A 25,346-nucleotide genomic window follows, 5' to 3' on the forward strand; every position below is an offset into this window, starting at 1 on the left:
ATAGCTTAATATATGTCTAATGCGAGAAAAGGGTGTGTATAATTTTATCAAACTTTTCTAAACGTCTTCATCTAGTTATCCGTCTATTCAATGCAAAGAAATAAAATTATACAAGAGGTAACTTGATTTCCAAGGAGTGCATTTAGATATTGCACAGCTGTCTGTTATCAAGAAATCATATTTTTAATATCCGAGCGATTTGAATGGTAGGAGGCAGGCCCCTGTTGTTTAAAGGTTGAACTGCACTATCCACATGATAAATCACTATCACATGGCTACCAACTCTCCTGTATTATCTCGAAATCTCCTAGATACAGATCAAATCTCCTCGTCTCCCAGATACAGCCAGTGCTGATTTTTTTCTTTTTTTTCTTTTTTTTGGGGGGGGAGGATTATTCTCATAGTTCAATCCACGACGTAATATTAATTGTCAACCAAAAAATAAATTATTTATTTTTAGTTGGCCTGATACTTTTTGGGGGTCAAAAAAAAAAACACAGGCATCTTATTGGCACAATTGCTAATTGATTGTTTTGATGAGCAATACATTGTTAGAACACCACTGTTATTAAATAGTTTGATCTGCACTCTTCCTGCAAACTTACATGTATCTGTTAGACGTTAATAAGTTTATATGGAGAAGTTAGGTAGGGAAGTTCTTATATCCAGAGTGCTTATAACCAATTTTTTTTTTTCATTAGTAGGCTGATGGGTGTATGTTGTTGTTTGATTTTAAAGTTGGTTTTAAATGTTTTAAACCAGTTTGTTTTTTTATTTTTCATTGCATTAAACCAAAGATTGTTTTAGAGTTCCGAAAAATGCGACCAGAAAACAATTAAATATTAGTATAGTAGAAGTGGACAGTAATTAATTATTAAATAAAACCACATCATGTGCACTGCACACATGTGCCAGTGGTAATCAATTTGTTAAATTTTTATTGCAGGAACTAAGCAAAGTCTGTGAATGCTTGTACATTTTGATCGGTATGGGCCATAAACATGTCAGACCATCGATATCGCAACAAACATCGGTCGCTCTGGGCCCCCAGACGAGTTAGTACCAGGCTTTCTTCATCACAAGCTACAATACACTATGACACAACACATCACTATGACAACCCATCTACAGTTGTGTCCTCTGCTCCAGTCGACATTCCTGCCGAAACAGTTATTGTGCATGTTCCAGGAGTGACGACATCCAGAAGTCCTGCTAGTGATGGTCATGGACGTGAAGGTAATAACTTTATTGAAATTTTAAAATTTGTGGTTCAATTTAATCCTTCGTACAATTTGGTATTTTCCTTTGTTCTGTTGTATGGTTATTAAATATGATAATGATATAAAACATGTAGGAAAATGCCAAATTGTACCAAGAGTAAAATTGGGCCACAACATTACAGTTGAATCCCGATAATTCGAGCGTTCAAGGGAAATCGAAAAAGGTTCGAGTTAGCGGGAGTTCAAGTTATCGAGGGTAAAATTAGTAACAAATGACCTGGAGGGGAATCAAAAAAGGTTCAAGTTAGCGGGAGTTCAAGTTATCGAGGGTAAAATTAGTAACAAATGACCTGGAGGGGAATCAAAAAAGGTTCGAGTTAGCGGGAGGTTCGAGCTATTAAGGGTTCGAGTTATCAGGATTCAACTGTAGTATTAAATTTAATTCAGTACGTTTATTGAATGTGACATTGGTGATTTCTGTTTGAACTGACCTATCAAAATACAAGAAGTGGGAGAGGCAGAGCTGACAATAAACTAATTGTTCGAGAGCTAAGTTGGAACCTTGATAACTCCCACAGCTCTCGGACTTTGATTAGCAAGTTCAATTGAAATCCATAAGAAAGATGTCAAAAAGTGTGGCACAGGGTTGATTCAACAAATTTATGTATTTTTCTTTATTCTAACCATTTTAGGCCTTAAAACGTTAGTTACATGTGCACTGTACCCTTAAAAATTGAAGGAAATACATGTAATGTAGTATTATAGTTATTACTTACTTCTAACTAGTTGTACCTATCGGTAAGTGCCAACGAGCGAAATACTCATGTTTGTTCATAAGAACAGATATTGAATGGTTTTTGATAGAGCTATATTTGAAATGACCAAAATATGGTAAATTGTATTTTAGGTAATATGGGAAAAAAGTGCTATTTCTCTGGTGTTCATAAATGACACAGGCTTGATAGCCTGCGTAGCAGGCGCTGTAGTTTCCAGCGCGCGTATGAAATTTCACTTGTTTTCTCCCGGTTCCCGCCACCTTAAGAATCCCGCTTCCCGGCCTCTCTCCTCCCGCTTCCCGCCCCTTTTCTCCCGGGCTCCCGCCCCCTGTCCCCCTCCACTATTCTCGCGATCGCGCACACTAAAAAACGTACACAGATGTCTGCTACGCAGGATACGGGTTTGACAGATTGATAACTCTTGACAAATCTTTAAATTCTTTTCAACGTTAAAATGTCACAAAATGTAGGCAATAAATGAGGTTTAATCACTTTTTTTTAAAATACAACACGCGATGGTTAAAATGTTTCCGTCCACAAAAGGGATAGTTGCATTTCAAGAACTTCTTATAAATCAAATCCCAAAATCAAAACTGCTAAGATGCTTTTTTAAAAATAATTTTCAGTAATCAGAGACAGTAATGCACGGGTCAGATTTCAGTCTCGCATGCGAAGTGTCATGTTCAGTTTATACGCAAAACTTGAAAAATTTGAACAGAAAACAAAACTTGAACGGTCAAGGATTATTTTGAGACAAATTTTTTTTTTCAAGTTAACATTACATTTGCCGTGAGAAGCAAAAAACCTTTGACTTTCTTGTGTGTATGACATGCAGCAATTTTAGTGAGCGTCGCTTTGTATTGATGTTATTCCTACGCGGAGCGAAAATGCGTGCCAAATAAAATATAAATGGTATTTGATTTGGAATAAATCATCGGTCAAACAATTACTATAAACACAATCAACACTAAAAGGAAGCATTTACCCGACTTTAGCATTCTCATAAGTCAAGAAAACTCTATTTGAAGTCAACAGTCCGCTATGTTTCTCATGTCTCTCTTCGATCGTAATTCAAAGGACTCCAAAGTCGAAAGATTATTTCATCGCTTTGAAGACCTTGATGTTCATTTTTTCGGCGGTCGAATATTCTATAGGGTATTCTCTTTCGATTTATAATTCCCTAAAGGTGTATTTATGTCCACATTGAAAATTTTAACAGCGAGCCGCGTAGACGCCATTTTGGTCATTTGCTCTCTAGCAAGGAGTGAGAGACTGGGAACCAGTTGGGAAGAACAATACAACCCAAATATGGGGTTTACTTACACCCAAATATGGTAAAAAAAAGTCCCTTACGCAGAACTTAAGATTTTCTCTGCCTATACACTCATACGCACACGGCTCTATGATTCTGCCGCCTCGACAGCCTCGCCTCTTGGCTCGGCTGTCTCGTTGGCAATAAACTCTGCTGTGCAATATTCCTTTGTTTATGATTAATAAATTACTCAGTTACTATTGGAGTAAAATTTATATTATTTTTTTTAATGCTTGTCATTTAAACATCATTTGCCACTTTGGAAACAAGACAAAATTTGGAATGAGTTTTATCTCATGGTTGCTTGTGGGACTGTTAACTGGAGACAATAAGGTGTCTTATCTTCTAATCATCCCAGAAGTGACTGCAAGATTAGACTTGCTTGTGATTTCTCTTGTTTTTAAAATAGCGTATGTCTAAGCCAAGAATTAAGTTACGTGTTGACCATTTTTGGCCTTAAAAAGTATGTTACATGTGCATTGTACACTTAAAAACTTATTTAATATACAGCTATTTCAATTAACGTTGTCGGGTCAAAGCTTAAAGACAAGTCTGAAAGGCAGTATGGGTAGAAGAAGAGGGCAACTGCACGTGCTGAATACTAAATTATATAATGACATGACAAACGCGAATTTGCACGTTTTCTATTTCTTCAGACATGTGAATCAAGGTGCTTTTAGTCACACTGAATTTAAGAAGAGTTTTTCAAAGTCAGAGCTTAGCGACAGTGAAAGTAAAGCTACAGAAAGGCCTCCTAATAAGAAAAACAAACTCTTGAATTCTCCACGTGCGAAATACAAATTTGTGCATTTAATGAAACTTATATGCAAATTTGTAGTGAATACCCAGAACACCATACGGTATTGCCTTTTAGCTTTAAGCTTTGACCCGACAACGTTTATTGAAATAGCTGTATAAAGGTTTATAATAAATAAAAAAATGTAATATTACGAGAGATGTTTGGCAGAGGCAGAAGCAACAATATTATAAATCATATTTAATCTATCATAGAGTGAAGCAGAAGCTAATAAATAATACCCTAATTAAGACAAAATGGGATTGTTTAAAATTTCACTCATTTGTTATCATGCCATAAGTGGATTGATTTCCCTCTGTCATAAATCTAGTTTAAAGAGTATTTAATTTTGTAAAAACAGTCAGACTCACACTTGTTCATTGAAAAATAACTAGATCAATCATATTCATGTTTTATTAATTTAATCAAAAAAGAACTCAAAAGATACACAGCAGTGTAGTTGTACATTATAATTGAAATAACTCTTATGAATAGCAACTTTTGGTGTAAATTCATAATCAAATCTCTTATTTGAGATACAATGTCAGTTATATTTAACCATTGATAATGATATTATTTGCTTTATAAAGCTGTACAGTTGCCAGTGAAAATTTAATTTGCATATATTGATTGGTGTATAACAGAGACTGTCAGAGAGAAGCAATATTGAATCAAATTCCTCTTAAAAGTATCATTGTCAAATTTAACACTGGCATATTTTCTTATCACCCAATACATTTTTAAATTTTGTAATGCATACTTCTTTATCATCCGTTTACCTAATAGTGCCTTAAATCTTGTGAAAAGCTTGAATTGGCTGGAGAATGGTTTTAATTATTTTTTTTTTACCAAGTATGCCTTATCCATGATTCATCCATAATTTTATCCACAGAATCAATATAACATAAAATTTTATTTTGAATACAAATGCCAATGAGACAAAATGCACCAAAGTAGTTCAAACCTAAAATAGAATAGACTGAGATCACCTTCCCTTTAATTGTTACTAAATTAGCCTGCGATCTTGCTGATTTTTCTTCACTTACGAAGAGCATTACCCTTACACAACTTCAGGGCCCATAGACTAAAAATTCAAGCTTTTATTAATCAGGCTACAGTCTCTATGGTTGAAGAAGAAGTAACACAAATAAATGACGGGAAAATGTGTCTGCATTAAACTTGAACATGTTACTTTTTAAGAAGAATTTGATTTAATATTGCTTCGCTCTGCTTTACTTCAAAATGCAAATTAAATTTTAACTGGCAACTGTAACTTTATACCTAAAAGTTAATAATGCCATTACGGTCAAATATAACAGATCTGTCAAAGGTCATGATATGAAACTGTGTAATTATATTCTGCTCAGGTTTTACAACTTGGAGTGTTCCTGTTGTTAAAATATTATCACTCGACTATAACAGTCGTTGTCTTTACTCTCGCCCAACAAGTTTAATAATAACTTATGTCCAATTTCCTCATCTGTCTTGTATTTATTAATAAGTAGTATTATTTTGATTAGTGACCAGTATCATTTAGTTTAAGCATGTTTAAATTTAAATCAAGAGGCCAACAAAGTAATTTTTAGCTCATAAAACCTGGCTGTGAATGACGTCAAAAACATTTCCAACAAAGTATCTCAAGACAATTATTTTTAATCTCTGTACACAGACACAATCAATAACAAGACATTAGTATGCAAGAATTAATCTGTATGAAATTGACATCTCCCCTATTACACTTTGATGCCCGCAAACAATGGTTTCCAGTCAAGGCTGTGATGGACATTAATTTTCATGTATTTACTGTATTTTTGTCCACCCAAGACTTATCTTAAAACCATTGTTCGTAGTCATTAGAGCTAGGGAATGTGGAAAAGGTCTATTAGTGTTCTTTTTCATAACACTACAAATAATAATATCAAGGGCATGTTCTATCAGTATTAAATATATGCACATGGCATTATTTATAGGTGATTTGATTGGATATTATAAAATGAGCTTTTGAAAATAGGGAAAGGGACGTGGGTGGGCATGGGGGTGACCAAATCACAGGTTTATTTAAGATATGTCATGTGTCTCACATGTGTAGGTATCCACAAAAATTAATATTTAGTAGAAGGGATTTTTCCTCTCAGCGGTAAAATTTGACACATCAATAAACTTTATTATTATTTATTTTTTAATTTACTTTCATAGTCCCACATTCATGTAAATGTTTTAAGGAAATATATAGACTGCATGAATGCATTTTATTTTTTGAGGAGAATATTAGAAGGATTAAGGTACAAGGAATAGAATGAAGGGCGTAGGTTATTGTATTGTATTGTTTTGTTGTTATTATCATCTATTCATCAACCCAACCCTCTCCTTCAGACAATCAAAGCCACTACCAGCTTTTAGACCTTGAGAATGTTGGAAGGTTACTGGAAATATCTATCAGAAAAGAGCAACTAAAACAAAACTAAAAATAATGAGTTTATTTCTTACAAAATGGACAAGTTTTGTTTTGCTTAGTCAATTTCATCTTTGCTCTGGTAACAGAGAAACAAGCTTTGTATTATTTTTCAAAAACACTCAAAGATGTGCTCTTAGAAAATTATAATTGCAGGGTGTCAGAAGGTTAATTTGAAAGAAATCTTGATGCCCAGCTCTTAAAAGCTTTCCTGATAGAAAGGTTTACAGGTCGCCCAAAGACAAAAATAAGTCGCCTGAGGCACCCGGGCTCTCCTAGAGCACGTACAGCCCTGAACACTATCAATTTTTTACTTATTTTTAGGGTGTTTGTTGGGAGAGTTTCAAGGTTTTAATCAAGGCATTTTTCTAAGAATTGTCTGAACCTTAATTCATAAATTTGGAACTATTTTCTATGTTCTAAAATGATTGTTGTGCATTGAAAAATGGTCAATGAAAGACATTTTGGAAATAATTTCCCCCTCTATTTGTAGACCACTAGCACTTTAATCAGTCTACTGATAAACAGGTTATTCCTGAAACAACTATATGTACATAGCATTGACCATATTTAACTCACAAAAAGGTCAACTGTAGTCCTAGGTTGAAGAAATAGAATTTCATTCTTTCAGTATGTAAGCCATTAAAAATTCAAAATGCGAGCTTCTAGTCAAATATTGACTGTAGGTGTACGGCACTTCGCGCGAAATCCCTTGAATGGTACAGTATTATCGCATCAGTTTACAAGCATGTGAAGATTTGACAGACTGTAAGTCCCATTGTGTCATATTCATTGGCGACAAGTGATATAGAATTCCTCTAGTTGCTGTTATTTTCTCTTTGCTGTTTACTGTCTTCTCCCTTACCCTTGCTGCAGACTGAAACGTAGTGTTTTACATGCTTGTGTTATGCGGAACAAAAAATACTTCATTTTCTGTTGGAGGTGAGAGAGATCCTAGTGTTATACCAGATCAAATGAGAATGTTCAAGGGTTGTTAAAAATTAGAACTCTCTCTTACATCACTTGTGTTTGCCAACTGGTGTGCTGTCGACTGTTGTATGCTCTGCTAAGAATTGAACCTGCTAACATTTCAAGGAGAGCCCACAAGAGTTTTCGCACGTTTGTGGGCAGTTGATTATGAACTCTGGCAATTACGGTCAGCTTGTTTGACTGCATGCTGATACATACATGCAGTATATGATACATACATGTACTAGATGAAAAAAAACTCTCGTCCAAATCTCACCTCTCAACTTTTCTTGACTGTCATTTTTATTTGTTAAGGATCTTAGTGAGACATTTTAGAGAAGAAATAGCAGATGCCGTAACAAGATTGTCTAGATGATCATGGATAGCTAATGGAGGCTTAAAACTTTGTTATTAAATTCTCACCGACCAGTCAAATTCTAAGGGAATAAGACTGAATGTGTTTTATTTTTTACGGGGAATATTAGATGGACTAAGGTGTAGGGAATAGAATAAGGAGTGTACGTAATTATATTGCATCGTTTTGTCATTATTATCGGCTATCCATCAACCCAACCCTCTTCTTGAGACAATCAAAGCCGCTCCCAGCTTTTAAGACACTTGAAAGTGTGAAGAGGTTGATGGAAATATTTATCAGAAAAGAACAAAGAGAAACTAAGCCACGTGGAAAACAAGTTTATTTCTTACAACAATGAGAAGTTTTGTTTCACTTATTCATCTTTGTCCCCACTTGCATGACGGAGAAATAAGCTTCTTCAACTTAAACAATATACAACATGTGACTGGATACTGACTAAAGACAGGTATGCATTTAAGATATCAAGATTGATATATGCCCACAAAAATGTCCGTGTTTCAATACTAATAAGCCTGGTAGCTTCGTGGCTCATATTAATCTTTGGCACCCACCTATCTATTTCCTCACCTTTGTCGCCTTTAGCATGATATTGGCCTTTTCAGGAAGCACTGTTAATTGATCTGCTTTTGATATGGACTCACTGAGCCACAGCTCTTAGGTAAACCTTTTTGTGGGCTTCTTCTAATAATATCTTGTTTATGAATTCATACATGATACAGCCAAGACTGTACTTCAGATCTAAATGACAGTTCCATTTAAGCAGGCGTAGGTTACAGGGCAGTTGTTTTGCTGCCAAAATTACACTATGAAAGTCAGAGAAAGGTTCACCCAGAATAAGTTCTTTTGATCTGATATATGTGTGACGAAAATGACGAAGTTGGTATGTATGTACAATGTAGGTATCCCAACTTGAGCTATATACAGCTAGCATCGCCTAGAATTTAGTAGAGCTGATACTTGGTAAATGGTTTAACTTTGTCATCGTGAATTAGTGGATTTTGTTTTTGCCTCTGAAAAACGTCATAACTTTTTGTTAGCTTGTTCAATTTAAAAGTTGTTTTCAGGGTGTGAATTGAGTTGGTGTGTGATGTACTCTGAGCCACTATTATTTATTAATACTAAGAATTTTCTAGATAAACACTAAAATATACACATGGTCAAATCTACATGCAACATACTTTTTTGTGAACAATCTAGATTGCATGAATCGCTGTGTCTGTCTAGCCAATATATTAACTAATATTATTGACAACACTTGAGCCATAATATTGCTCTCTGTCTCACTAATGGATTAACGTTCAAATTACCTTTTTCATGGCTCAGATCTGTTATTTTGATCCTTTTTTGCTTTGTTAAATTCTTAAAACTGAAAGTTCATGTGATATTATTTGGGCCATTGGAACAACAGGTCTTTCTACAATTGCAAATTTTAGCTTGAGGTTGTTGCATCATTTTCACTACATACTTTGTCATGCAACTCCAGTAACCGTAACAAAACTAATTAAAAGCAACCTCTCTTTGAGAAATGGGCAATTTTTCATCAGGAAATGTCAGTTGGAAGGTATTTTTGTTATCACGTGCATAGTGTACAAACTAAATGTAGGTGCTCGATATATATGTGTTCGCCTACAGATACGCTTCATATGTATATGGGGGTGGGAGAGGGAGTCCAAATATTGCACTAACAAAACTACTTCAGGGGGATTTTATAATCTGTTAGATTTAAAACTTTTGATTCTTCAAATCCTCATTGTTACTGTGTGCTATTTGCGGTAAAAATGAACAACAAAAGTTTTGATTACCAAGAGTGATCAACATCTAAATTCTCTTTGCAATATAAATACCGGTACATTGTTAACCAGACAGGTGGTGAGAAGATAGGAAATCATCAACACAGGCATGTTGTCTTGATATTGAGCAAATGATGTTCAAAATGCCTCTACATGTACCTCCCCCATATAAATACAAGAATAAAGAAAAATGTCACCATGGGCATATTGACTTGATGTTCCATTCAAGCTCCCAGAACTACTGTAGGAAGAAATGCATAATGATTAATAAAGAAAATTTCTACAGTAGAATTCCAATTGTGTTGTTCCAGAAAATATCCATACCCCTTCCATGGAAGGCTTTTTGTTTTGAATCCCCCACCCCTCTGGAAATTCGAGTTAATTCCCATACTTTCCTTGAACAAGTTTGGCTTTTGAGACCCCCACCCCCTTGGAATTTCCAATGACCTTCTGTGGGGTGGGCATGGATATTTTCTGGAACTACACCTTTTTCAACCTCTATGGGAAATGAAAATTGCTTCGAGAAATCAGGAGGTTCGAGAAATCGGGGTTAAATTACAGAAAAGTACTATCCAAGGGAAATGAAAATTGGTTTGAGAAATTAAGACTTTTGAGAAACCGAAGGTATGAGAAATTGAGATTCTACTGTATCTAAAGGAATTCTGTTTTTTTCAAAGCAATCAACTGTGCATTGCATTTAGTACCATTCAAATCCCCACCTGATGCAATACAATGCCTCCACCCCAACATCTGTCAAGTTGATAATCAGGAACATGTTTAATCCACTTTACAGACTCCCCTCGACTGATGCAGCTGCTGCAATCACACACACCTTCCATGTCAGTGAGTCAGACTGTCCGGGGAGACATGCCAAGTGATGCAAGAGTCGGCAGTGACGATGAAGAGTCTCACAATGGAACAAGAAGCTCTGCCTATGTGGTACACCCAGCTGATGTGCATCCTACCATGAGTGAGCCAGCAGTCAGGACAACAGGGATGCATAGCAGGCCTGTGCAGACAGGACCAGTCTGTACAACACCAGGTACATGTACACATAAAGTGTAACAAGAAGAAGTAACATTAAATCCGCATTTAAGACAGTGACCCATACAGCGAAAGAGTCCAGTTGTAGAATGAAGCAAAAAAATATTTCTATTTCCCCCTGGGAATAGAAATATTGCCCCCCCCCCCTGCCAGTTTTTGATTTGACGGTTCCCATTTATTCACCTGGATGGAGAGAGGCCTTGCAATTGTAAACTAAAGTGTCTTGCCCAAGAACACAACCCAGAGACCCCAGCCAGGGTTCAAACCTGGATCACTCCTTCCAGAGTCCAGCACACTGTGTGGGCATCCTGACTTCCTGTTAAAAAGTCAGGTCAGTAGGCTATAACTTTTATTTTTGTAAGGAATTAAGTTTTGCAATTTTGTTGCACATATACCTCCCATTCATGCATTGCATAGCCAAGCATCCATTTAATGTTGCTTTATTGCTGTTTGAAGCTACATTTCATAATTGCAATTTAAAAAATTCCCTTAAAATACATCTTAATTTCAAGTTAAAACCTAATATGGCATAAACATTTCAGGTTTGTGCCAGGCTGGTGGAGAGCTAAGACTGACTCATCTCGGTGGTAAATCGGTGCAAGTTTCCGAAGGGTTTGTTCTTGTCGGTGCTAAATCTCCCATGCTGCCAGGAATGATGTTGGTGGCAGAGGTGGACAGGCGGTTCCTGCCAGATGAGAAGAACAACGTAACCATGCTTGGATTCAGTGGGAACTGCATTGGCTGTGGCGCCAAGGGATTCAGATACTTTACAGAGTTTTCAAGTCACATTAATCTAAAGCTTGCCACGCAGCCCAAGAAACAGAAGCACTTGAAGTACTACATCGTCAGTGAACCTGGTGGAAGGGTGCGCAAAGGACCAGCTATCCCATGGAAAGGTAGGTTGAGTCTGGATTTTAAGCCTAGGGGGTCAGGGTGGTGCCTTACCTCCAGTTTCAGTAGTGACAGGCAACTGCACTCCGTAACAACTAAATTCTGTTTTACCTCAGCACCAGGACAATAGCTGACAAATTGCGTCAGCTATTGTTCTGGTGCTGAGGTAAGACAAAACATCTTAAATTAAGATTTTAGTTTTTACGGCGCAGGTATCTCTTACTGTACTCCCCTTGTATGGGATGCTAGTCCATCACAATGTTACCTCTCAGCATTTAATTCATACACCTGGGTGAAGAGAAGCTCTGTGAGGGTAAAGTGTCTTGCCTAAGAACACAACTCAATGACCCCAGCCACAGCTCAAACCCAAATCACTCAATCCCGAGTCTGGCGCACTAACCATTTGACCACTGTGCTCGTCACAAATCACATGTACATGTAAAGGTACAAACTAATTGGTGAGTTAGCATGCGTACTCTGAAGTTAAAAATCCAACTAATGGTTTTGCATTGAAGGAAGCAAGCAACTCTTTTCTGGAGAGGTTAATACATCCCTTCCACATTGCTGTCAATTGTCTGAACAGATGTTCTTGGAAACAGAGAAGTTTACTTTGAAATCCAGATTTCTCGAACCTCCAATTAATCAGAAAGTTTGAGAAACTGGGGATTTAAATCACAGTGTTTGACTGAGGGAAGGGAAACAACTTTTAGTTCAAGTTATTGGGAGGTTCTAGAAATTATATGGGAGGCGCTGTGGCCTAATGGTTAGTGCGCCGGACTCCGAATCGAGCGGTCCGAGTTCGAGCCCTGGCCAGGGTCACTTGTGTTGTGTTCTTGGGCAAGACACTTTACTCTCATAGTGCCTCTCTCCACCCAGGTGTATAAATGGGTACCGGTGACATAATGCTGGGGGGGAACCCTGCAATGGACTAGCATCCCATTCAGGGGGGAGTAGAAATATTCCTAGCCGCTTAATGCTACGGAAACTGGGATAATTAAGCTCCGGCAGTGTGGGCCGCTTGGCTCGTGGCTTCTCCTTTTCCTTTCTAGAAATTATCCAGGGCTCAAAAAATCAGAATTCCACTGTACTGCAATATGTTCTATTGGTCAGATCCTTGGGCTACGATTGATGCATTTCGCTTTTGTTTGTTTGTTTCTTCACGGTGCATTGGTCATTGTTGCAATACGGGTTGTCAGCAGTGTAAAACGCAATTATTATTTGGGTCTAAAACTTCAAAGGTTTACTAAAAGGTGCAGCAATTTAAGAATCAAATGCGTCACATCTTTCCGTTGCAACTTATAGTGATATTACATTGATATTATATCAGTATTATATTTGGTTTTAGCTCTTAAAGGACAAAAAAGTGTTTTCCTATTTTAAAGCCCCTACTACTATTTTGATATTAGTGATAGTATAGAGGTATTGATACGTACCTTATTGTTACTTATTTTCGCGGGACTTAATTTTCGCGATTTTCGCGATCTTCAAAAAATCGCGAAATTAAAGACCCGCGAAAATTTATTTCAAACGTTTTCTATTGTATTTTTTATGCTTATTAGGGATTTTTGGCCAAATTGCGAAAATTAAGTCCCGCGAAATATGCCCGTTCCATTTTCGCGAAATTAAGTTCCCGCGAAAATAAGTAACAATAAGGTACGTTAATCACATTAGGAAAACTTAACAATAATGGTTTGATGAATAACAGTACATGCCAAAAAGCTACAAGTAAAGCTGACCTACTATTGTGCTTATGTTACAGGTCAAACTTAAATTCCAGTTATTTTTTTACCTAGGTAAAATTTAGGGTTATTATTAGAGTTAGGGACAACCTCGATACCAGGGTCTCTCTCTCCCCACCCCCAGAACGAGAGAAGAGAGAGCTCTGGGGAAGAATTAGATGATACTACTGGGGGGGGGGGATAATAGCAGATGGTAAGAGAGGGTAAGTAAGGATGGTGGAGGGGAGTTCAGAGAAAGCGAGGGAGGGGGGTGTTTTTATTTTAATTTTCTACTTATTAACTTAGTAGAGCGGTTTTCACTTGAGTGTCGAAAGTAAATTGCATTTGCTTTGGTTTTGCATTGCTACGCTTAGTGATTGGCTTAAAAATCTCGCGCCACTTTCTCAGCCAATCAGAACTAAAACCAAAACCAATCGTGACTCGCGCGCGCACGTTTTCCCGCCCTTCGTGCCGGCTACATGTATTTGCTTGGGGTTTTGATTGGTTCCCTGGTTTGTCTGTGTCCTTTGTGATTGGCCGGAGTAATTACTTTGGTTTTGGTTTTACGACACTCAATTGAAACCTGCTCTATAAAAAATAAACTAGGTTAAAACAAACTAAATTAAAAAGAAATAAATAGGTTGAAAAAAATGAACTAAAGCTAATTTTGACCTGTTACCCATATATGTTATGCTTTATTTATGTAATGTTTGTTTTTTTATTTGTGATGGCAGTTGAAGGAAGAAAAAGAACCTTTCCACTAACTGGACCATACATTCCTGTACCTTACTCAACTGCCAACACTGAGATAACCAGTGAGATGTCTAGAACCAGTGTGACATCAGGTACTAAAACTAAAACAACATACAGCTCTCCAATTTTTATTTTCTGAAACTGAGTGATAGTTGGTTGCTCGGTGGTCAATGCCGAGCCAAACGAGCCGCTAAATCTACACACCGAATAATTCACTGCCGAGCCACATGAGCCACTAAATCTGCACACCGATGACTTCCACTGCCGAGCCAAACGAGCCACCAGAAACACTGCTTCAAAAGTGGCCCTGTAGTTGCTTTTTCCTTTTGAATTACGATGGAAGTTTACTTTCCTCTTGTTCTTTTTTTAGCTCCCCTTCACCTGCTGTCTCTGCAGCAGTCTCATTCGTCCGCTATACAAGGACAGAGCATGGTATCACCAAGAGATGAAGGTGTGCTGTTAATGCAATCCACCAATCAGAACACTCCTGAGCAAACCTACCATCCGGGACTGTCCATAAAGAGAAGGCGCTGGGAATCTGCTGGCAGTGAGTCACCAATAGAAAGTGGTAAGAAAAGAAACAGCATCCATAATTTCCGTTAGATTACATTTCTTTTGTAAAGACTAATGTAAAACCAAACTTACACAGATCAACCTCCATTTAGGGCCACCACCTTATAACTGTCACCTTTATACATACAGGGCTCGAGACTAACGGTAGCCAACTAGCCAAAGGCTACTAGAAATGCAGTTTTGGCCAGTAGGTTTTGGACTTTCATTAGCCAAAAACGACTCCAAAAGAACAGAACTCACAAGTACACTGTCGTCACGTATAAAATTATCAAAGACTGTGGAAAAGCTGAAATTACCAAAAAGTAACCTAAACTATAACCCTTAAGCCTGGTTTTCACTAGCGACGCAAGCACAAGCGCAAGCACAAGCGCGATCACGCAAAAAGGACAAATTTTGATCCTTGTGCTTGTGCTTGCCGCTAGCACAAGCACAAGCATCCAAATGCAATGCGCTTGTGCTTTTGCTTGAGTCGAAGCCGTTTTCACGGAGAAATTAGAGCTGTTATCCTTGCGCTTGTGCTTGCGACGCTAGTGAAAACCAGGCTTAAAGATAATGATAACAGAGCCAGTGAAGACAGCAAAGTGCCTCTGCCCAAACCTAAGTTAGCTTGCGAATTCTGGCTAGTAGAAAATTTGTTTTGGCTAGTGAAATCAAAGCTGTCACTAGCCAATAGGCTAACTAGCAAAAAAGTTAATCTCGAGCCCTGCAATAGCCAAAGTTTTCATCCCAACCGCACGCCAATCCCTACATCTACTCTTCTCATAACCTTCCTAAAGCACAATAACAGCAGTGATGGCCGTTTTGTTATACAGTCAACTCTCTCTTAACGGACACCTCTATAAGACGGACACCTCCATAAGACGGACACCTCCATAAGACGGACACCTGGTGATGGTCCCTGCCGTTTTTCAGTCATTTTACTGTAACCAAACTCCCTATAAGACGGACACCTCTCTACGACGGACAACGGACACTTTGAAATCATTAACGGACACTTAAGAAAGTGCTTTTTATCATGTTTTATTAGTGAAAATACTTCCAAACTTCGTATCGACCTACAGCAAAGTTAGTCAGCACCCTAAGGACACGTGTATACCAAGCTTACTAACCAAAAACAATGATGCTTTAACGGATTACTTCTCTGTTTACTTGTATGGACACTTAAGAGGTCGTTTTTTACTTACAGTATTACAGTTTGTAGAAGCTCTCAAGTTTTGCTTTAACAAGCAGATACGTTCCTTTTATTATTTTAGTCTTGTTGCAGTTAGCAAAGGTTTGTTGCATTGTGCAAAGGTTTAGCTTTATTGTCTCAGAATTACTGGTGTCATGTTACCTCGACTCTCTACAAGGCGGACACCTCTCTAAGACGGACAGCTGCGGCCGGTCCCGAAGGTGTCCGTCTTAGCAAGAGTTGACTGTATGTTCAACCCTGCATAATCACAAACTTTTTAAACTCGAAAATCTATGTTTGTTGAATTTCAGACAAAATTAAACGTCCGGTCAAATGATGGATCTGAAAATTAAAATGCCAAACGTTTACTAACGGAGGATTTCGAATTGAGATTTTTTAAACGTCGAAAATCATATTGGTGAAACAGCTTAAAGTACAAATTGTTACTTATCCACATATTTGTTTCCCTGGCTAGTGTATTTTCAGTTATCTGAATAGGAACAATTCCTGCTTCAATACTAAAACCTTCTTCCGTTGAATGCCTAAGGAATGCTTTATGTTGGTATATGCAATGTAAACAAAAAATCGCTTATTTACAAGTTTTGAAAGGACTGACTTCCCTGAAGTAGTTTCATAGCTTGGGTCGCAGACAGTCTAAACTGCGGGTATACTATGTCGAGGATTTTGTGTCATGTCCGGCTGCAAAACAGGCTAGTAGTTTTAGTGATTACGTCCAAAATGTGCAAAGTGTCTTTTCTTGAGTTTATGGAATCTCTAGTTTCCGAGTGCGCGTCTAAGTCGCTTTTAGGATTTCCCCGCACTTATAGCTTGTGTAAACTGCCTTTCAGATGATGGTCATTCCAGTGACACTGCAAGATCTGCTCCAGGATCTGATGCAAGTGAGTTGCCGTCAGATCCCTGGCTTACCACAGCATGTGGCGTTCGTCCTGTACTCCTGTTATGCCAGCACTCCATACCAAAAATACCCTGTAGCGTGGAAGACATTATAATCAGTGACCTTCTTGTCGGATGCTTTGACCCTCCCCTTGTCTCAGACCGCAACCAGTTCGGCAACATTTCGGGTGTGTACAGCACAGCGCCAGCATCGTCAGCTGACAGGTCATTTTATGGCAATGTCCCATGTCTTACGACTCAGATGGCAGTGCTTTTGATGGTTCAGTATCTGTCGCAGTTCGTGGATGACGATCGTATTAGTCGGGAAGACGTGGAATCGTTACTGCAAGATGCCAGGCTGGAGTTGACGGCGTCCGTTCAACAACAGTCTCACCTGCTCGCTCAGAGCAATGCAGTAACACATGTACAGCTTCCTGTGCTTGCCAGTCTCACTGCGGCAAACTCGAAGGGACGAGTCAAAATTGTGTCTTCTCCCGTTTCACTGGATAACGCCATTTTCAGAGCTTTGAAGTTTGTCTTAGAAATTCACAGACACAATCAATCCAAGTTTCCCAAGGTGCCAGTACCTGACTTTATTTTTGTCTTAGCCACATCACAGAAGAAATCACCTGAGTTTTGCTTGTTAATCACAAGCGTCCTTCAGGCTAAGTATCTCTCCGAGGCCATGATAGGTCATCCAGTTGGGGCACGGATTGCTGACAATCTCAGCAGACTTGAGCAGCTTTTTAAGCTTTCAAGTGACGCCCTAGAACAGATGATCAGTAACTTTGAGGAAGCAATGGGTCAGGGACAGCTTGTTTTTGTTCCATTCAATGGCTTTGCAAGAACGAAGGTGATGACAGACGAAGCTGCAAGATTGGAACCTCGTGCTGCAGCTTCCAGTTACCCTCATCAGAAACAAACTTTGTTTGCTAGCCAGCATTTGATGGCAAAGCAACTTCTTGCCCAAGTGTGTGCCATTGGAGAGAACATCACCTCTCTCGACCTAAACAGTTTCACAGCAGTGTCCACAGCAATCATTGTGCCGCCTTTGACAACACTTTTTAACCAGACCACTCAAAGGCTTTGCAAGTGTGGACTCCTGGCAGAGCTTGACTTAGAATGTCCTGACAAGGCAGGATTGTGCAAAACGGCTGCAAAGTACGTCATCAAACACAGTGGGATGGACGAGACCCAAGAAGAGTTGTTAAAGCTTTTGGAACAAGTACAGAGTCAACCCAAGGTCCTGTTTGTGGTGGTTTTTGATCAGGCGCAGTTCTTTGCCAGTCCACAGGGAGTTCTTGATCTTCCGTACTACAAAGAGTTTTTAGAGGCTCGTAATGTGATTGCCCTGTTTGTGACAGCAACACCTTACCTATTTCAGACCAACTGCTCCTTCATTGATCCTAATAATGAAGTGTACTGGTCTGATGTGCGAACCGAGACAGGTCAGTATGCAGTTGATTTAATAAATAAGCCTTTGCATTCACTCCCAAGGTTTCCAAGTTCAAAATTGCAACAACAAAAATCTCAAATTTTATTTTGCAAAATATTACAAAACAATGAAAATACTGCTCATTAGCTTTCATTTGAATGGTCACACATTAGGGTTTCATCCACAGACTTAGAACCACCTTGTACAATATAATAAACAGTACCACATTAAAAGTTTAGCTTAATAGCTTTCATTTAAATAGTCACACGCAAGTGCTTCATCCACAGACGTAAAAGTTAGAACCACGTTGTTCAACTTACTAGATAGCCTGCGAACTTCGTAGCGGGAGCAAATGAGAGGCGGCTGTATTCGCAGGCTACTTACTAGACTGTATCAACAGTACCACATGAACATGCTGCTCCATAGCTTTATTAGAATCGGCACACGCTAGGGGCTCGTCCACAGATTTAGCTAAGTTAGAACCACTGCATGATGAGAGTAAGGGAATTAACTTATAACGTCATTAACAGGAACTGTGTTTAATGGGCTGAAGGTATTTCCATTGTTGATACATGAACTGTTTACAAAACATTGCAAGCGAAAGCGCCAAATGGCATCGTTTTCACAGGAATTTTGATTCCCTGTTTGACTCTAATTTTTTAGGTAATAATAACCAAAACATTTCTCTCCTAACAAGAACCAAACACCTTTTGGGAATTTGTCATTTCACAAACTTGATTTCAAGGTAAATTAATTGAGACCCAACAGGATCAATTTCAAAAATCTCTTACACAGTTTGAAAAATTGTTATTTACAATTTGTGGTTGCCATTTTTTTTTTTTTTCAAAGCAGATGGAGTATCTATAAGCGTGGTGGAGAATTTTCATAATCTGGAGACCAACGAAGGCACATATTTTGGAATGAAGGAATACTGCGAGTCCATCAAATGGACACACCAGTTTCCATTGGTCAGACAGGACGATGCATTTGAGAAGATGGCCTTGAGGACAAGCAGGTAACCAAGATCACTAATATAAGGAATAAAAAACACGTTTTGTATACGTCCTTTCTTTCACTGTTGTTGAAGTGGGCCGTGACAACTGTGAATTTACAAGGCATTTTGCCAAGTACAATATCAGGAGGCTATTTTTATATCACTGCACGGTTGAAAATCAATAAGGCAATAGAGAGACACAAATAGACATACGGAGAGTGCACAACAAATCGGGTATTTATCTTGGTATTGCAGCAACTATTGTTGGTTAGCTATTGTGCTGTGATTCGCGTATTGTCTTATTTTTTTACGTCATTTGGTAATCGTACAGTACGGTCTAGACTGGATTATGAATTATTAGTTGTGTTTTTGAGTGACCAAGTGAGAGTAGACTCAAGGAAGACTAGGATGGAGGATCAGCCTCCTCCTCAGGCGCCTCGATTTTCTGCAACAAAGCGAGAACAAAGCGAAGCGAGAACACAAACACAAGAGAGAGGCGTCTGGGTACGAGGCAGATGGAGGATGGTCTATTGACTCATTAGCACCTTCCTCATTTAAGAAACACAAAGTTGTCTTCGCTCATCCAAATCATTCAAGATTACAAATTTAATAAATGATGCCTTACAATTCAAAATATATATGACAGCGCGGATACTCGAACCGTGAACGGTAAGTTTTCTTCCTTTTTTTCAGCTTCTTCTTAAGAAAGCGCAGAAAAAATTCCCCTCGCCCCTCCCGTTTTGCGATGTCCAGTTCTTTCGTTATTCTTTTCCTGCCTTCAACCATCGAAGAAAAAATACGAGAAAATAGCTGGCGGTGAACAGTCTAGTTTCGAGTGTTCGCGCTGCAATGGCTGAAATTTGTGACTATCTTTCAAGGAAATGTCTATGCTTGACTAATCCACTTATGCACAAGATCGCTACTCAGATAACATGTAACTTATACTCGAGAGAATAAGTTAGTTGATAAAATAACATACCGAAATTTCGGTAGATGTTTACCGACGTTTCGGCAACACTGCCTTCAAGACAAGATGCTACGCAGTTGTTACCAATTTTAGCAAATTAGTATAAGTTTGTCACCAAGTCTGTTTGTCCTCCTATTCACAGAACCACAGACGACGTGAATCTGAGCGTGCTGAGGTGCTACCTGCTCATTCGACATTACTGTGCTGCTATCATGTGGTCAGCTGGGATCAAACCTGCCGAGCCTCACTGCACACTAAAGACAATACAGATCATGAGAGAGATTATCGAGTCTCCTGTCCATAACGCGGATGGAAGCGGTGCTATGCTAGTCATTCGTATCCCGTCTGTGGAACTTGCCAATCTGGCATTTGAGAGCCTGAAAAACACCCGTGACAGGTTAGTGTATATAGAGTGGTTTTCACTGTCGTCTCAAAAGTTATTCGCGTTTGCTTTTGTTTTGCATTACTCCGATTAGTGATTGGTCGCGCTTCTTTCTCAACAAATCAGGAGTAAAACTATAACCTAACGTGGCTCATTCGCGCACGTTTTCCCGTGCCTAGTGCCGGCTACATGTATTTGGTTCGAGTTTTGATCGGTTCACTGATTTGCCTGCGTCCTTTGTGATTGGCCAGTCATTACTTTTGGTTTTACGACACTCAATTGAAATTCGCTCTATGATGAAACTCAGATAACTTTTGTTGAAAATTGTGTTTATGATATGCCTATGTTTGGTGATGGGAGGTGGAAGGCTGATTGGAGGGAAATTTGCATTTCATAAATTGTTGGGATATATTTTGAAGAGATTTTGCGTACGGCAAAGTTTAGGTGCATTTTCAGAGTGTAAAAAGTGACATATTAAAGTTGTTAGCACTTCAGGAAATATATTTTTTGGGTAGAAGAAGGAACTTTCGCACTAAAACAAGTTTCATAACAAAAGTTTTCCTCCAACTGGTAGTCAACTCTTCTGGACTTTGTTAATCGAGCTCTTTTTTTTCTTTTTCTTTTTTTCCTGATCCACTAAAAGTCAACCTTATGGATTTTTTTCAATACAGGCTTGGATTCCAGTTTAGATTTGCCATCATTCACGACAATGGTTTAAGTGAACTGGAGATTGAGGATTATTTCTTGAAGCGACTTAGAGTGTGGAGGGACCAAAGAGGTTAGTGTGCAGAGCGTAAATATTTTCCGTCTTTCTACTAGTAAGAAATGTATTCATCTGAGAATGGCAAAAGTGATTTGTTTGTTGTTCTCTTTAGGGAAGTCTCGAGCCATGCGGCACATACAGTATCATACTACTGGAGCATATACCCGGTTCTGTAGCGTTAAGCGGCTAGGAATATTTCTACTCCCCCCTGAATGGGATGCTAGTCCATCGCAGGGTTTCCTCCCCCCCCCCCCCCCCCCCAGCATTATTTTGTCGGTGCCCGTTTATACACCTGGATCGAGATGGGCACTGTGAGAGTAAAGTGTCTTGCCCAAGAACACAACACAGTACCCCGGCCATGGCAGGAACCCGTACCGCTCGATCGAGAGACTGACACGCTAACCATTAGGTCACCGCGCCTCCCATTTTATTGTCCTCTTACATCTAGGTTATTTTACCATTTCAGTTCCAACAAAAACCAAGAGTAAGTCTTCTGAAAGGTGGAGTCCAAAGTGCTTTGAAGATCTTCACGATCTGCCATGTATTATCATCGTTAGCGGTAGGGAAAGGCCAGGGGATACTTTTCCGAGGTAAGAAGATGGACGTAACTATTTGAAACGAACGTTGAGCCACGCTGCCTAATAGACAGAGTGTTTCTCACTTGAGTGTCGAAAGTAATTCGCATTGGCTTTGGTTTTGCACTATTGCGTTTAGTGATTTGTTTAAAATACTCCCGCCACTTTTTCGACCAATCAGAAATAAAACCAGCACCAATCGTGACTCTCTCAAACAGTTTTCCCGCGCTTTGTGCCGTGTACATGTATTTGTTTCGCGTTTTTATTGGTTCACTGGATCGTCTGTGTCCTTTGCCGCCAGTGATATTGCAGCCCTCTAAAACAACATTAAAGAGGGAGAGAGGAGAAAAGAACAACTTTGGTCACCCAGTTTGTTTTATGAAGTGTCAAATCTGCACGTGTTGTAGGAATTTTAAACTGAGCGTACACAACGCAGTTTTTTTTTTCAAAAGCCATTTGAAAAATGATCTCAAAAACTATCGCCTACTTGCATTTGTGTTTTCATGTAAGTTCACTCATATTGTCATTGTTACTTTCGTCATTAGGTCCTTGAAGTACATTGACTTGAGACTGATAGACAGAGGCTTTGTGTATCGTTCATCTCTTGAGCTGGAATTCAGCGCAATCGCTTGTTACATCGGATCTGGAACTGGATCGAGAGGCGTCGAGGGCAGCGAGTCTAACGGACCTGCGAGCGGAGAAGCCAAAGATGACTCTACCACAAGTAGTGGCACAGTCTGCAGAACAAGCCATTACTCTACAAACTATCCACTGCCGGTGATTCTGGTCTCGCGCTCTGTCTTCAAGGCTTTCCAATCAGATTTTTACGGCTACCCCAAGCATCTACTTCTGCCTACAACTCCCCAGACCCGGTGGGTGGGGCTAGGACGCCCGCCTGTCGTGACGTCAAATCCTCGTCACCAGTCCTTGTACTACAGGGAATGGACGGAGCCTAAGCCCAAGCAAGTCCCAGGTCCCCAACAGGACGCCTCCAATCGACAAGCTGTGATTACTCTGCGCAGCGCAAGTGGAGTTGTGATAAGCCCTGATATCACAGGTAAGTTCTTTTGTGATTTCAACCTATGTAGCCAGGGCTCAAGACCGACCAACCGTTCTTGATAAAAATCAATATATCTGACGTGTGAAAAATTACTTTCTGGTAAAATCTGACATGTCACTAGCCAATAAACCAGTGAGTTAAAAAGTTAGTCTCGAGCCCTGATAGCTGCGTCTTTAAATTGTAAATATGTGTTGACTAATGCGAATCAGAAACTTTGACTGGTCGCTTACGAGAGCCTAAAAACAAAGGAAATAACCAGTTGGTGGTCGCGTTCGCTTACGGGAGCAGCCTGTTAATAGCTTTCAATTATCAAGTTTAGAGCGGTTTTCACTTGAGTGTCGAAAGTTAATTGCGTTTGCTTTGGTTTTGCATTGCTACGCTTGGTAATTGGCTTATAAATTTCGCGCCACTTTCTCAGCCAATCAGAACTAAAACCAAAACCAATCGTGACTCGCTCGCGCACGTTTTCCCGCGCTTTGTGCCGGCTACATGTATTTGCTTCGAGTTTTGATTGGTTCACTGGATTGTCAGTGTCCTTTGTGATTGGCCAGAGTAATTACTTTGGTTTTGGTTTTACGACACTCAATTGAAAACTGCTCTAAATGACAATTCAAACGGGGTTTTACAATGGTGGTCGTGACTAGGGTTCGTCGGTTACGAGAGTGGTCACAGGGAGATCTTTGACTGTATACCCATAATTTTGTTCTGTTCTTTGTCTACAGACGTCGTGGAAGAAGATGGCATGTCCGCTGTGGAGTGTTTTACTGAAAGCAATAGAATGGCATCAGGTGAGGTGGTAATTCATCAACGTAAAACAAATGTTTACGTTCAAACTCCCCGTACTTGGCCTTTCTCCCCTTCCCCTTGCCAGGAGACCCACGATAGCGACTTAATGAAAAGTGTGCAGTACATTGACTCGGTACAGTGGAACCCCGATATAACGATATACCAAGGGAGCAGTAAAATTATATCGTTATATCGAAACTCCCGATATAACGATATGTCCGTAAAATAACCGAAAATATCGTTATATCGGGGTAAAACCTAGTCAAAGATACTGAAACTAGAAGAACTATCGAATGACAAGGAGGAAAAAGAGGATAAAGTTGATAAAGAGGCTTAGAACACAGTATCATTTTCGTATATAATCGTACAAAGCTGTTGACAAAAACCTTAGAGATTACTCAATTACTGTAATGTTATTGTGTTAAATCCAATGTTTGCTTGAATTGTAATAGAGTACTGATAATATCGTTATATCGGGGTTCCACTGTACATCATGGTACGTTTCTTAGCCGTCCTCTGCAGAACACAAGTGACCAAAATTCCGCGCACTTTAGCCGAGTAAAAAGTACCTTTTATTTGTACACGGTTGTGTTCAAAGCCTGTACGAGTTGAATTTGGGACCACCGAATGCATTGGAAGAGAGCAGGATTTGAACCCAGGACCTCCGGATTAAAAGTCCAGGGTCCCGTTTCTCGAAAGCCCCGAAAACTTTTCGGGCCCGTAAAGCCATTTTAAATTAAACAGAGAAGTGTATTGGCCTGAAACTTTGTATGAAGGAAACGTCTGTTCATATGAAAAATATCATGGAATTAAACAGCTCTGTAATTACCGTATTTATTCGATTAAGCGCCCAACCTCGAATAAGCGCCCACCCTGAAGGTAGGAAAAGTTAATAAGCGCCCACCCCCTACCCCACAAAAAACTGAAGTGCACAAAAGGAGTATTGATTATTGAAATTGGCTACGTATTACTAAGAAGACTTCCCCCTTACCGAGTTTTCTTAGTATTTTACAGAAACTTTCATTGAACAGTTAAAAGTCTGCTTTGGTACATCTTCACGTTTATTTATTATTCAATGTTTTGTTACAACTTACTATTTGCTGAAAATCGTGAACATTTAATAAGCGCCCACTCAAGGTCCAAAAATTTAATAAGCGCCCAGGGCGCTTAATCGAATAAATACGGTATAAGGTTTGAGATTTTGCTATGGCTTTTCGGGACCTTCGAGAAACGGGCCCCAGCACCTTAACCACTAGGCTACGTTCCCTCCCTATGAATGTAAGCAACGACGGTGAACTTTTCATTATTCTAATTGTTTTTTGTTATTTCTTTTTGGCCTGGAGTAGGCACCAGTGAGGGTGAAGACAGCAGCTGTGAAGATTCTAAGCCAGGAGTTGAAAACGGAGCAGCGAAGAAAACAATAAGAGATTCGAATGCTACAGCAAAGCATGGCCATCAGCAAGTGTTCGGTAAGTGCATGACTTGAAACGTAGCGTTATGTCGACAGAGCTACTATGGCCACCCATATTATAGAAACAATGTTAGCTCGAGGTAAAGTCATGTGACCTGTGGGAAGTGGCGTAAAGCTGACGTAAGCCAAACTAATTTGTATGGCATTGGTTAAAAAGATGTCATCTTTGCTCCAATTG

General features: G+C 39.2%; 1 protein-coding gene across 2 annotated transcripts in view; it reads left to right on the forward strand.

Annotated features, from left to right (window-relative positions):
• Positions 1 to 25,346, forward strand: part of LOC144645084 (GREB1-like protein) — a 35,741-nt gene that overhangs the window by 853 nt on the left and 9,542 nt on the right. The window contains exons 2-14 of one of the 2 annotated variants that reach the window (XM_078504547.1): positions 947 to 1,236; positions 10,485 to 10,733; positions 11,278 to 11,631; positions 14,079 to 14,189; positions 14,468 to 14,665; positions 16,690 to 18,183; positions 19,023 to 19,185; positions 20,274 to 20,528; positions 21,185 to 21,291; positions 21,743 to 21,866; positions 22,397 to 22,908; positions 23,634 to 23,699; positions 25,044 to 25,166. In XM_078504547.1, the coding sequence (XP_078360673.1) occupies positions 1,002 to 1,236; positions 10,485 to 10,733; positions 11,278 to 11,631; positions 14,079 to 14,189; positions 14,468 to 14,665; positions 16,690 to 18,183; positions 19,023 to 19,185; positions 20,274 to 20,528; positions 21,185 to 21,291; positions 21,743 to 21,866; positions 22,397 to 22,908; positions 23,634 to 23,699; positions 25,044 to 25,166 (3,991 nt within the window). In that variant the 5' untranslated portion in view covers positions 947 to 1,001. Of the gene's footprint in view, positions 1 to 946; positions 1,237 to 8,669; positions 8,797 to 10,484; positions 10,734 to 11,277; positions 11,632 to 14,078; positions 14,190 to 14,467; positions 14,666 to 16,689; positions 18,184 to 19,022; positions 19,186 to 20,273; positions 20,529 to 21,184; positions 21,292 to 21,742; positions 21,867 to 22,396; positions 22,909 to 23,633; positions 23,700 to 25,043; positions 25,167 to 25,346 lie in introns of those variants that run through there. The other variant, XM_078504548.1, reaches the window with a different exon arrangement.

The sequence above is a fragment of the Oculina patagonica genome, chromosome 3 (assembly GCF_052425735.1).
Source record: "Oculina patagonica isolate OP01 chromosome 3, crgOcupat, whole genome shotgun sequence".
NCBI lineage: Eukaryota > Metazoa > Cnidaria > Anthozoa > Scleractinia > Oculinidae > Oculina > Oculina patagonica.